Source organism: Grammomys surdaster, unplaced genomic scaffold (genome assembly GCF_004785775.1).
Source record: "Grammomys surdaster isolate TR1022 unplaced genomic scaffold, NIH_TR_1.0 184, whole genome shotgun sequence".
Lineage (NCBI taxonomy): Eukaryota > Metazoa > Chordata > Mammalia > Rodentia > Muridae > Grammomys > Grammomys surdaster.
The window spans coordinates 4,002,768-4,015,807 of NW_021604629.1; the positions used below are offsets into that span (position 1 = coordinate 4,002,768).

Here is a 13,040-nt window from a genome sequence, read left to right on the forward strand (position 1 = left end):
CACAGTGGAGGAAGAGCTTGGAAAAACCAAAGTGGGACCAAATATCTCCAGCCATTATTCTTTGGAAGACTTGGCTCTTGAAGACCTTTGGTCTTGGTAGCACTTTCTCAACCCCCAGACTGGATTGTGGGACTCTACAGAGCCCATCTCACCCCAGAAGTCTGCTTGCTGTATTTTTCTGTGGGTGGGTGTAGTGTATGCTATGCACCGTGTATGTGATGAGGGAGTATGTGCAATAGAAGCCAGAGTGTCTCCCTTCATTGCTTGCCACCGTATTTTCTGAGACAAGGCCTCTCATTGAACCTGAGCTCACCAATTCTCTAGACTAGCTGGTCAGCAAGCTTCGAGGACCTACCCATCTCTTCCTCCCCAGCACTAGAGTAACAGATCTGTGTGGCTGCATCTGGCTTTGCACACGGGAGCCAGGGATCTGAACTCAGGTCCTCATGCTTACATGGTGAGCGCTTTTCCCACTGAGCCATCTCACCAGCCCAAGAAGTCTGCTTCCTTTTGTTAGCACTAGTACTGGAGCTATGTCACGTGGGGCATACCAAAAGTGCTCAAAAAGCATCTAAGAATGGATGAATGAGACCCCTGGGTAACCAATTATCCCATAGAGCATTGGGAGTTTTATTTTAGACAGGCTTTTATTCTATAGCCCGAGCTGGCCTCAAACTCACGGTAATCCTGTCTTTGCCTCCCAGGTGCTAGGATTATAAGATTCCACTGTGATGACAATCACTTCATCTGCAAAATTCTGGTACATTGGTTTGCAGGAGACATGAACCTTGTGCAGAAATAATTACCGGAACCACATACTAGGATTTTCTTGGAATCGACTCCCCATTTGTAGCAGAGAGCAGTTTGTTAGGGACCCAGATGCCTGTAGCTGAGGAACCTGGCTGCCAAGATCCGAAGCAGACAGCCCTGAGCACATGTACATGGCCTTTGGACTCTGGCAAGTCTCACTGATATTCCCCAGGAAGCTTGTGGAACCTCCTGTTTATAAAGGTTTTCAGTCTGTTATACTTTCCCTCCTCCTGTTCTTGGTAACACGGATGTTTGCATTCCACAGGAGTTCCTGATGTGACAAGCTGTTTGCTCCAGCTAGCACCCTCCTGGACCAGACTTGAAGCCCTGGCAGCACCCAGGGAGAGATATTCTGGTTCATTCAATGCACTGTCATTTTCCTCCTGGACTGAGCAAGAGCCTCTGAGCGCATCTTTCCCTACTTCGGCTTTGATACTTTGCAAACATACTATGCTCGCTGAAGTCAGAGTAGCACAAACATAAAATATGGATATGTCCTGTGATGTGCTTCCCACTGACTCCCTGTTCCTACAGGACAAAGGCATAGATGCTACTATGGCCTGGAAGGTGGCCTTGATCTGCCAAGGCTTATATTCAGCCTCCCAACATCACCCCCAGCACTGCAACCTGTGTCACCTGTGTCACACCGGTTGTTTCCTCCTGCTCCCCGCCCACACATCTTTACACACACTGCTTCCTCCACCTGGAAGCTGGCCACCAACACCTCCTCCTCCTCTTCTTCCTCCTCTTCCTCTTCCTACTTCTCTTCTTCCTTCTCCTTTTACTTTAAAACCCTGCAGAGATGAGCTCCCTGGAAGTATCTATCCTTGACTCCCTTGAGCAGACTCAGGTGGGCCCTTCTCTGTCTTCTTACACCAATTTGCATAGAACTTTGAAAACATTAAGAAAAGAATCGCTGAAGCGTGTGTCTCACTCATGCATCTGCTGTCTGTCACAAGAATAGCTCACTTAGCTTAGGCCTTTGCTCTGCCCCACTGCCCGGACTCCAACCCTGCCCTGGACTGTTACAATATTCTCACAAATACAAAATGTTTTCTGGTTCTGCTCTTTTGGGTGACTAGAAAAATTAAATATCCTTTGACTGGAATGCTTAAACATTTCTTCCAGACACAGTGAAATAAGCAGTCTCATGAGTTTGAGGCCAGCTTGGACTAGAGATGCCGATTTACTCGTTATATAGCTGATGAACTGTATTTAGAGTGAGCCACTACAGTGGTCCTGTTTACCTGAGGGAAAGCCTTGGATCCTTCATGCTTTCTAGAATAAGGCCTAATTTCTTAGCATGTGATGTCCAAAGGGGGAATCCCAGGGAGTGTGGAGTCAGTCACAAAGTATGCTTGGCATCTGCCACTTTGGTTAACTGTCTGGAAACTGTTTGAGAAACTTCTGGTACCTTTAATGTTTCTGATTCCAGGACCCCATCCTCACTGGAGTGGTTGCTGAGTGGCTCTAGGCAAAGATGGAGGGGTTTCAACCAGCCATATACAGCCCCTAAGCTGTCCTGATCCCTGAGGTCCAAGCTATGGGGGACCTGACCTCACACAAGGACAGAAGCCTGGTTCTTACCAGAGGGCCCACAGCTGCGACTGGAATTCTGATTTGCGAGTTTCTTAAATTCCATGAGCTCAGCATGGTCCTTCTCGTATGTTCTCTTCAGATTCTCCACATACTGCATCATCACTTCCGTGGCTTTTGACATGCGCTTTTCCTGCAGGGAATGAGGGGACAGGTGCATGGGGACAGCTGAAGAAAGGCACCAGTTTCAATGCTCTAAGCGAAGCCAGAACTGAAAGGCCACAGGATTCAGATCTGTCCTGAGAGTTTGTAGCCTGTGGCATTGGGCTGAGAGGTGGCATTCCAGGGAGGAGAAAGACACAGCCACAGGCTATAAAAGGTGAGAGAAGGATGGGATTGGTTTACTCTGGGAGAGAGTAGATGGGGATGACTTTCTGGATATAGCCTGAAGCCACCGATGTGGGGTGTAAGCACATAGAAATGGGCAGGATAGACAAAGGCCCAAGGCCAGAGAACTTCAAGGCATCCAGAGGCAGAGGCAGTTCCTCACAGGAACTCTCATGCCTCTGCATGTAGAAGATTTATCCTCCTGACAGGAATCCTTTAGAAGGAAAGTGGGCCCCATTCCATATGATGCTGGGGCACTGAGCATATCAAAGGGCTTCTGTAAGTCAGCATAGCACTTGTATATGAACTTCCCGCTTCATGTAAAAGATGAACAAGCACGCGGGTTTGGTGGGAAGAAGCTCTCTAGGGCTGGGTCATGAAGGACTTAATGTGCTAGGTAAAGGAATCTTGACTTACTGTGCAGAAAAAGAGGAATTACTGATCGTGTTAAAGTGAGGGGTGATCGAGTCAGGAATGGAGACAGGACAGATGTGAATGAGACTTGTGGAGTGAGAGCTATGGGGAGCAAGTTTCTAAGCTGGTCCAAAGGAAGCAGGGAGGAAAGCAAGAGCTGAGACACAGAAGATGGGGGTGGGGGAGGCACAAGGCGGGAGGAACTGGAAGCAGGATGGGGCGCCACAAGGCAGGGTGGAGGACCAGAAGCAGGGTAGGGTACAGAAGGCAGGGTGGAGGAACACATTACAAAGGATACAAGCCAGGTATGGCGGTGCATATCTGTATCTTAGCACTCAGGGAGTTGAGGCAAGAGGATCACGAATTCGAGGCCAGACTATACTACATAGTTCAATTCTGCCTGAAAGTAAATAAGTAAATAAGACAGATGGCTCAGTGGCTAAAAGCACTGACTGCTCTTCCAGGGGACTTGGGTTTAGTTCCTAGCACCCACATGGCAGTTCATAACTGTCTGAAACTCTAGTCCCAGGGGATCCGACACCCTCTTCTGGCTTTTGCTGGCACTAGGTAGGCATGTGGTGTATAGATATACATGCAGGCAAAATACCCATACAAACACATAAAAATTAAAAATAAACAGGAGTAAAGGAAAAATTAATACATGGAGAACTAGAAATATATTTGGAAGGGTTACATACAATGGAGGTGGGTTTTTTTTCCCATACTCCCTAGAGTCCACAAAAAGACCCAGCTTAGGCCCTGTCTATCCTAGAAGGATTTCCCTATAAATGGCCCCACTACCATATGGGACTGAGACCCGCCTCTTCCCTAGCATCCTTCTGATGTTGTTCCCCACTGGGCTACTTCCTAGGTCACAATGCTGAGTCAGCCACCCTTTCTCCAGAAAGGCACAAGGGTGGGTCAGTCCGTGGCTTGGCCGCCTTTCACTCTGCAGGCAGTGCTTACGGATGCACCCTCAGCACATCCACTCACACAAGCAGCGCGGCAGTGACGGGTACAGCAGTGTCACGTAACATTTATGTGCTTTCCATGAATTTTCTAAGTCCTTTATGGCAGACAATGTAAGCAGCTCTGGTTTACAGCCCAGCACGCTCACGCGTGGAGAGCTCTGTGAAGAGCCACAGTGTGAATGAGAGAGCCTGGAGGGGAACTCAGCAGTGGGCACGGACACATTGTGTGGAGGCTCCCTGTGCTTCAAGTGGCCAGGGTGGGGAGTCTGACCTGGGCTGGCACCCAGCTCTGCTACTCACTCACTAATGTTAGAACAGTTTCAGCATCCCTGACCCAGAATGTTTACTGAAAATGTTTAGGATTTTGTCAGGTTATGGAATATAACATATACATGATGAAGTATCTTGGGAATAGGACCCAAGTCTAATTATGTTCAGCATATACCTTGTTGTACATGTGGCCCAGAGATAAGTTTGCACATTTTTAATGGATTTTGGCTGTGTTGTTTTCTACTTGTGATGTAATGGAGGTACTCAGGACATTTGGAATATTTGGGATTTTCCACCATCTAGAAGCTATATCTTTCTGAGAATATTCAACATCACTGGGAGCAGAGATGGGGGTGGAGGCCACTTTGCAGGGTTACTGGGTGTATTAAATGAAACAGCACTTTTTCCTGAAGCATGGCTCTGCCCAGCGCTGGTTCAGTAGAAGCTGAGTATGTATTCTGTGAGAACACTGAAGAGAGAGAGCCTCCCCAGTCACATACACTTACAAACCACACAGGAAAAGCTCAACAGACTTCTTCAGTAGGGAATTCTCTAACTTAACTACTGTAGATTGGCTCTAAGAGAGGAAGGCGGTTACACAGTCTACCTCAAATGGCAATGCCCCCCTGAAAACAATTCCTGAAGGAATAATTCAAAGGTTTATTTGGCGCCAAATAAGTCGCAATATCTCAACAGCTTATATAGAATGCCTGGCCTAAGTCAGTCATCAAGAGGTGGTACCTCTCTGTAATGGTTTGTATATTCTTGGCCCAGGGAGTGGCACTATTATAAGGTGTGGCCTTGTTGGAGTAGATGTATCACTATGGGTGAGGGCTTTAAGACCCTCTTCCTAGCTGCCTGGAAGCCAGTTTTCTGCTAGCAGCCTTCAGATGAAAATGTAGAACTCTCAGCTCCTCCTGCACCATGTCTGCCTTGATGATAATGGACTGAATCTCTGAACCAGTAAGCAGCCCCAACCAATTAAATGTTCTTAAAAGAGTTGCCTTAGTCATGGTGGTTGTTCACAGCAGTAACACCCTAACTAAGACACTCTCCTTGCTCCTGTTTGTGTCATGGTGCAAATTACTCCAAGTGGAACAGTGCCAGCCAGCAAGGCCAAGGGCTGTGGGGCTCACCTGGCGCACAGCACCCACCACTTCAGCCCGGCTGGAGAGGCGGGCAGCCAGACGATGCAAGACAGCGATGTCTTCCAGAAGCTTCTGATAGGTCTCCCGGTGTTCGCAGTGGTACCAGATGGATGCTGAGGACTGAGGGACAATAAGGAGCATCACCCAGAGTCCTCAATCTGAGAGCCTAACCCCAATGTGCAGGTGCGGGGATGGGCCCTCAGGAAGTGACTAGGTCACTAGGGTAGAGCCCTTACCAACGGGATTTCTGCTCATACATCTGAGGCCCCAGAACTTTCTCTTAACTTTCTACTGTGTCAGGCTATAATGAGAGGTTGTCAGTCTCACTATAGCCTCAGTGTGGACCTGACCATGCTGGAACACCGAGCTTACCCTTCTAGTGCCCCAAAGCTAAAAGAAACAATGTGTTTGTTTTTTAAACCACCCAGCCTATGTTAATTTATTATAGTAGCTTGAGCTGACTAAGAAAGCATACCAACACTGGATTCATTTTCATGAGACAAGCCCAGGCCACAGTGTCTTCCAGATACAGGAGAAGTTCAGTGGAGACACACTACATCTGGCTAGCCTGAAAGGAGTCATGTCTGAGCCAATCATCCCTCTTCTAAGGAGCTGTCAGGATGCCTGACCCCAAGCCCTCAGGACCTCTGCCTCAGCCCCTCCCAGCCCTTTGAGGAAGACTCTTTCAGGACCTTGGATTCCTTCTCATTTCTGGAGACTACTTTGCTAGCAAGAGAAGTGTGAATTTGGGCCCAGCCCTTAGAGACTGTTGCTCTTCAATTACCGTAATGGAGGCTTTGAAGTTTTCCAGTTCCTTCTCAGTGTTCTCTTCTGTCAGGTTGCGTTCCCTTTCAGCCTGGTTAATTCTAGACTCCAAGGTGTAGCTGTCATTTCTAAAGGCCAAGGACAGTTGTACAAACACGTTCTGTTGGGAACAAGAGTGAGGTAGAGGTGCTGGGAGGAGCCACTGCTGCCCAAGGCTGCAGGTGGGGTGCTTGCTCAAGCCTTCTCACCAGGAACTAGTCACCAAGGCCCCATGTGTACATGAACTAGTCACCAAGGCCCCATGTGTACATGAACTAGTCACCAGGTCCCCATGTGCACATGAACTAGTCACCAGGTCCCCATGTGCACATGAACTTCCCTTCATGATGAAGTACACCAAAACAGACAAATGGCAACCCTTGAGGCCCAGGTGAGGTCTTTTCCTGGGCCAGAGGCCAAATGTAACCATGAGACAATAGCATTCTGCCTTTCTCTGAATTAAGAGCGCTGATATTTGAGTTAAGATAGGCTTAGGCCAGCGCTGTGTAAGCAGTTTGGACTCATACTGGGACCTATTGTCAGGGGATTTGGGAGGTCTGCATCAAACCTCTGTATCTGAAGAAGTGCCAGCTCAGCAGCAGGCTTGTGGATTTAAAACAAACTTCAGTTTCTAACCTTGTTATCTCAAATTCCTATGTCACCTTTAAGTAACTTCCCGGAGTTTAGACAAGATCAGGTATGGATCTATTAAGATAAATGTCCAGGAAAAAACATTCCAGCCCAAAATGAAGCACACCATACAAGAATGATTTTTTTTTAATTTTTAAAAAGTTTTTCTACATATGTGTGTTTTGCCTGAATGTATGCCTGCACACCACAAGTCCAAAGGCCAGAAGAGGGAGTTGGATCTCTTGGAATAGGAGCTACCATGTTGTTTTTGAGAATTGAGCCCAGGTCCTCTGGAAGAGCAGCCGGTACTCTTAACTACCGTCTCCAGCACCGCAAGAATGAACTTTAAAGATACAGCTGATCAGATGTGGAGTTACCGCTCACGGTAACACATAACTACTAGGGAGGAAAAGTAGACGAGTGGACTCCACGTAAGAAATAAGGAGGGAGGAAGGTGTCTTCGATTCCAATTGCTTCATCTGCCCTGCCTGAAGCAAGTGGGAGCAGCTTTCCTTCTTCCTTTGTTTTGTGTGTGCGTGTGCGTGTGCGTGTGTGTTGCAACAGTATGCATGTCGAGGTCGAGAACAGCATCCAGGAGTTGGTTCTGTCTACTGCCTGACATTATATTGTCAGGCTTGCATAGGACTTTACTCACTAAACTGTCACTCACACCAGCTCATACTCTGTGGTCACTGACCCCGCCTGGCTTCTGAAGTTCACATAACAGGGCCAATGGCAGTTATCTCCAGACAAGAACTGTCTCCTAGATGACAGTGGTGGTTCTATTGAAAATGACCCCTTATTGACCATCATGATTGTGAATTTTGTAAACCTTGTTACATTTAACCCCACAACAACTCTCTGGAGTGAGGACTCTCATACCCATTTCACAGGTGAAGAGACCAAGACTAGAGACGTCATTAACTTGTTCAAGGTGACACATGACTAGCAGATCGAGGACTTGACCTTAGAACATCTGATTCCCAAGTCCGTTTTACTTCTGCATGCTGATGGCTATGTTAGCACACATCTGAGGACAGGATCCGATGTTAACTGAGCTGGCATGATCAGCCTCCATAAATGCTAGAGTGGGCTTTGACTCACAGCCCAGTGATGAGGATTCTCTCTCCTACCCAGCTTCAGCCTATGAGCAATTCTCAATGCTTAGCTCTCTATATCTGACACAAAGGGTCTTGAGATCAGTTGGAATATTTGTATTCAACTCTTAATCTTGTTAACTCCTGAGTCTGGGAGCTTAGGCGAGGTGCTTGATTGCCCAGCTTCTCCTCTGCTTCAAGTCTTGCTCTACCTACTTTGCAGAGCTACTAGGAGATCAGCTGCATGGGGGAGGGAGGGGGGACTGTGAATCTGCTTACAGTGGTGATGTCTGGTTCAAGGTCATTGTGTGAGCTGGTCGGGTGGGGAATAGTTGTCTCAGGTTGTCTATCTTCCTTTGCTCATCTGCTCCACTTCTCCAACCCTCTCTAACTCACCTCTGCTACATTTCTTGCCCATATGTCCTTTCACCAGAATGAAAATTCTCAGCTCACCCAACACTCAGTATTGGGACAAAAAGGTCAAATCAGGGAAGGCAGCACCAAGAACTTTGACACTGTCGGCTGAGCTGGCCTTCTTGCAACCCAAACTCTCAGGAGGCCTTTGTCCCCCATGCCAAATTCTGAAGCTTAAAACATGGCCACATTTTAAATTTTTGAAATAAATTTGGTATACTTGTCAAGTCTCCTGGCTAGATTTGTATTGGAAGCTCATCCATCAAGGGACATCGACAGTCTTTGAAGGTGGCAGCTCTGGCAACCTTCTCACCTCTGACCAGATTTGTCAAAATGAATGGAGGCAGGCTTGGGAAACTCAGCAGTGGCTGGGAACAAATATCCAGAACATCCCACAATCACTTGTCACTCTTGTGTAAAAACATTAGAGCCACAGGCTGGAGGAAGGAATGTGTGGATGAATGTCATCAGAGACAGTCAGTACATGTCACAGAGCCCGTGAGCCACTTACCTCGACTTCCTTTTCAGTGAGTGGAGGGGCGCTGTGAAGAAGAAAAATGTACAGGTGAACTTTATTCAGCCTACTAAATAAAGCAGACGGTGACTTAGAATGACCAGCAGGGCATGCATTTCCAGAAGAGGAGTAAACAGAGCTGGTGAGATGAAAAGATACAGTCCTTTGTGTCCTCCCTGTCATCTGTGACCACTGACCTTTATAGAGGGGATGTGGAACATTAGATGTTGGGGTCAGCACCCAAGAACAGTCTCTATGATCCCTCTAAGTTCCAGCTTGCTCATATGTAAAATCAGAATAACAGTGCCTATATCATATAAGCCTTATAGGGATATACATATATACATCATATACATGTGTGCACACACACATATGTATTCATGAACATGTGTCTACTGTGTGTATAAATACAGTCAACCTTTCTCAGCCACATGTTCTGGATTTCGTTTAATCAACCACTCTATATTGAAAACTTTAAAACAAACTGTGTCTATACAGAATTTATTTAGACTTCTTTTGGCCATATTCTCTAAGTAACACAGAATAGCACCTATTTATATAGAATTTATACTATATTGGGTATTATAAATCATGCAGAGATTATTAAAAGTGTCGGAGGGTTGTAAAGACTACATGTAAGTATTATGCCATTTTATACAAGGTGTTGAGCATTTGAATTTTGGTGTCTGTGTAGTGTGTATATGTGCGTGTCCTGGAACCAATGCCCACTGCAGATTAGCTGTATATGGCACCTTGGCTATTATTACTGTCACCCATAGACTGTGAGAAATTAGAAAACGCACATGCATTTATCATTTTCAAACTGTGTGTCTGAGGTAAACTGTAGCATTCGAGGGCTTCCGTAGCTCTGTAAAGACTGATCCTTCCTTCCTAGACTCCGAGAACTGTGACAAACATCTATTTGGTCCAAATACTTCAAGGCAAGAGAAGGGTTACTAGAGCTCACTGCAGCAAGCGCCTCCAAACCCTGTAATTGGGGTGGCCAGTGAGTACCAGCTGACATAGAGGTGACCTTCTGAGAGGTTCCTGAGCAGTTCCCACAGCCTGCCCCAATCAACAGAGTCCTTATCTGCACAGCCACTCTGTGTGGCTGCCTGTGCAGCTCTTAGTAACTAAAGTTGGCCCCACTGGAAGCCCAGATAACGTAAATACCACACAGGCGCTTTCCTGTGCTGGGTGGGGAGGCCAGGAGGGGTCCAACTCTTGTCACAGGACTTGGCGAGCAAGCACACCATCAATAAACTTCTCAGGAAACACAATTTTCCTCCCTTGTATGGGTACGGAGAGACCCTGAGAGCAAAGGTAGATGGGTCAGCCATTTCTGCAAAGGGCTGGTTCTCACCCTTGACCAAGGACAGCAAGAGCCTTCCTGTCAGGATGAGACAACAAGACCCTATGGCCATCAAGCCGTCAGAAAGCAGAGCATGGAGACAAACAATGACAAAGATGTCACATGCCTACAATTCTTGTCACAGGGCCTGTCCTCTCAGGGTCAACATACCCTTATTTTTCTACTTCGGTGATTCACATTCTACTTTGTGCTTCAGAACACACACAAACAGTAAGGAACTGGGTGGTATGACATAGGTCAAGTGTGCACATGGCACAGCCAGTTCTTAAGGCAGAGCTCTGGACCTGCCTAGGCAGCAAGTAGGAAGAACCATGGTCCTCCAAGACAATGGAGAGTAATGTTGTATCTTCTCAGGTACCCTTTGTGCACTCTCTTTGAAATCTAAATTTTATCAAATCACAAGAATTCTTTATAGAACCATGTACCTTACCAGGTAAATGATCCATGAATATTTCCTCTCACTCCGTGAGTCACTTTCCACTTTCTGAGCAGTGTTGATGGTACAGGCATTTTATTAGGATGATGATGATGATGACTTATTTTTCACCTGTTCTTTTTAAACCTTCTGCTTGTGCTTTCCTGTCTAATCTGGAACTGTGGGCTAACCCAAGCTCACGGCTCATGAGGATTGCTTGCCTCTTGTGTTTTCCCCTAAGCATTCCATGGTATTAGCCCTGATATTTTGGTCTGCGGTCCACTGTGAGCTGGTGTTTGTGTATTACAGTAGCTTCACTGTTTTCTGTATTTTATGTTTATGAGTGTACTCTATTTACATGCATTCATGGATGACAGAAGAGGGCATCAGATCCCACTGTGGATGATTCTGAGCCACCGTGTGGGTGCTGGGAACTGAACTCAGCACCTCGGGAAGAGCAACCAGTGCTCTTACCCCCTGAGCCATCTCTCCAGCCCCTAGCTTCACTCTTTTGTATGTGATTCGCCAGTTGTCTCCTTGACTTTGATTAAAACCACTTCTTTTTGTTTGAAAAACTATCCACCAAAGTCTTTGCATATGTGGCTTTTTCTTGTCACTGTGACCCGGATTCCTGACTACCCTGTCATACAGGTCTTCTTTGACTCACTCCCCAGTGTCTCACTTGGATTGTTCTCGGGACTGCCCTATCTCATGGTGCTCTTAGAAACTTCATCATCTCAAATTCACTCACTTTTCTTTCTAATCCAGCTATCAAGAATGCGTTCTGTGCTGACATTGTCTGAAACCCTGTGTACAGACGGTCTCATTTAGTGCATCCTGCCAATGGCGGAGCACTTACAACTCTTCTATAGGCAATGAAGCCAAAACTCAGAAAGGAAAGAAACTTTCTTCCTGTGAGTAGAAGTCTGGGGGGCTTTCTGCTCAGTTCTTAATTTGATTTTGGATGCTGTGCATCTCTCCAAATACTTACTGTCTGTCCCACAGGGAAGTGGTTTGAAATGTGTATCCCTGACCCAAAGCCCACTACTCTCACCTCTGGGGACCCTCGTGTCCTCAAAGGTTCTTGCCTGTGAATTCCAGATACTTTTGGAGTTGGAAATACCAACATGTCCCATTATGTGATTTGTGTTTTGGGTTCATCAGCCCTGCCTGGACCACTGGACTGCATCCCTTTCAGGATGAAAACCAAGACTGTTACTCCGCTGTGTCCACCCATGCTCTAACACAGGAGTCCTCTGAAAGATCTTCGAAAGCTCATGTCCTGATTTACCTTCCAGTGAGTGACTTGTGAACCCTAAGTTTGCGTAGCAATATGTCAGAAATGTTGGGCATCACATCCAGACCACTCTTTGACTCTTCTTCCTCAGCTGTTGGGGCGAGTTCAGATGAGACTCCTGGAAAATAAGAGTTTTCCTTATAGAATGCTTGTTTGAAATTGTACTAGTACTATTGGCAGCCAACATCAGGTCCCAGGAAAGCTGTTACACTCCAGAGACCTTACTAACTGTCTTCTATCTTACTTTACCATCATAGTGATCTGAAGTGCTGCTTCTTAACCATCCTTTATTACAGGTGGATAGTATAAGGCACAATAAAGTTGGTAGCTTGCTGAAGATTATAGGCACAACAAATGGCACAGCCCAACAGCAAACTAACATCTATCTGTCCCCGCTCGTTTCTTCCCATAATCCCCAGTGTCAAGTACAATCATGTGTCAGCATTTAGATGTTGGTTTCTGGCAACCTGAAGCTGATTGACTCTTTGATTATGGTGTTTGGGGAAAACCTCTCTATTTGGCATGCCCTTAAAGGGATCTCTTGACTGATAATTACCAAATAAATTCAAAAGCACTGTCTTCTTCTCCTACCTAGAAATCAGTGTCCGGTTTGCCACTAGATAGTAACAGAAGCGGGTATTTTCCAGGATAAAGCTAAGGTCATGAGCCTTGTCACAGGTCTCAGAAATACGGATGTCTGCTAGTCAACAGAGCCAACAAACAGCATGTGTTGCCTCCTGAAATGATGCAGGACTGTAACCGGGAAACAGAAAGAGCAAACCATAAATCTCTCTTCTGCTTAAGTAGCTCTCATACCCTCTGCAAACGAGCTCTCTCCTGCATCTGTCTCCTATTTCCCAGTTGCTCTCTGAGGAATCCTAGGGTTCGTGGTCTCTAGACCCCACCCCATGCCTTTACAAATTCTGCCTTGTTGCTGTTTGAGAGACCCAGACGGACTGTA

The 13,040-nt window shown here is 46.4% G+C and overlaps 1 protein-coding gene across 4 annotated transcripts in view; it reads right to left on the reverse strand.

Annotated features, from left to right (window-relative positions):
- The window catches only part of Mrvi1 (murine retrovirus integration site 1 homolog), a 108,851-nt gene that overhangs the window by 23,197 nt on the left and 72,614 nt on the right, over positions 1-13,040 (reverse strand). For all 4 annotated transcript variants that reach the window (XM_028768085.1, XM_028768084.1, XM_028768087.1 and 1 more), the window contains 5 exons: positions 12,074-12,197; positions 8,993-9,023; positions 6,321-6,461; positions 5,525-5,656; positions 2,398-2,539 (listed from right to left, as the gene is read on the reverse strand). In XM_028768085.1, coding sequence (XP_028623918.1) covers positions 2,398-2,539; positions 5,525-5,656; positions 6,321-6,461; positions 8,993-9,023; positions 12,074-12,197 — 570 coding nt within the window. The remainder of the gene's footprint in view (positions 1-2,397; positions 2,540-5,524; positions 5,657-6,320; positions 6,462-8,992; positions 9,024-12,073; positions 12,198-13,040) is intronic.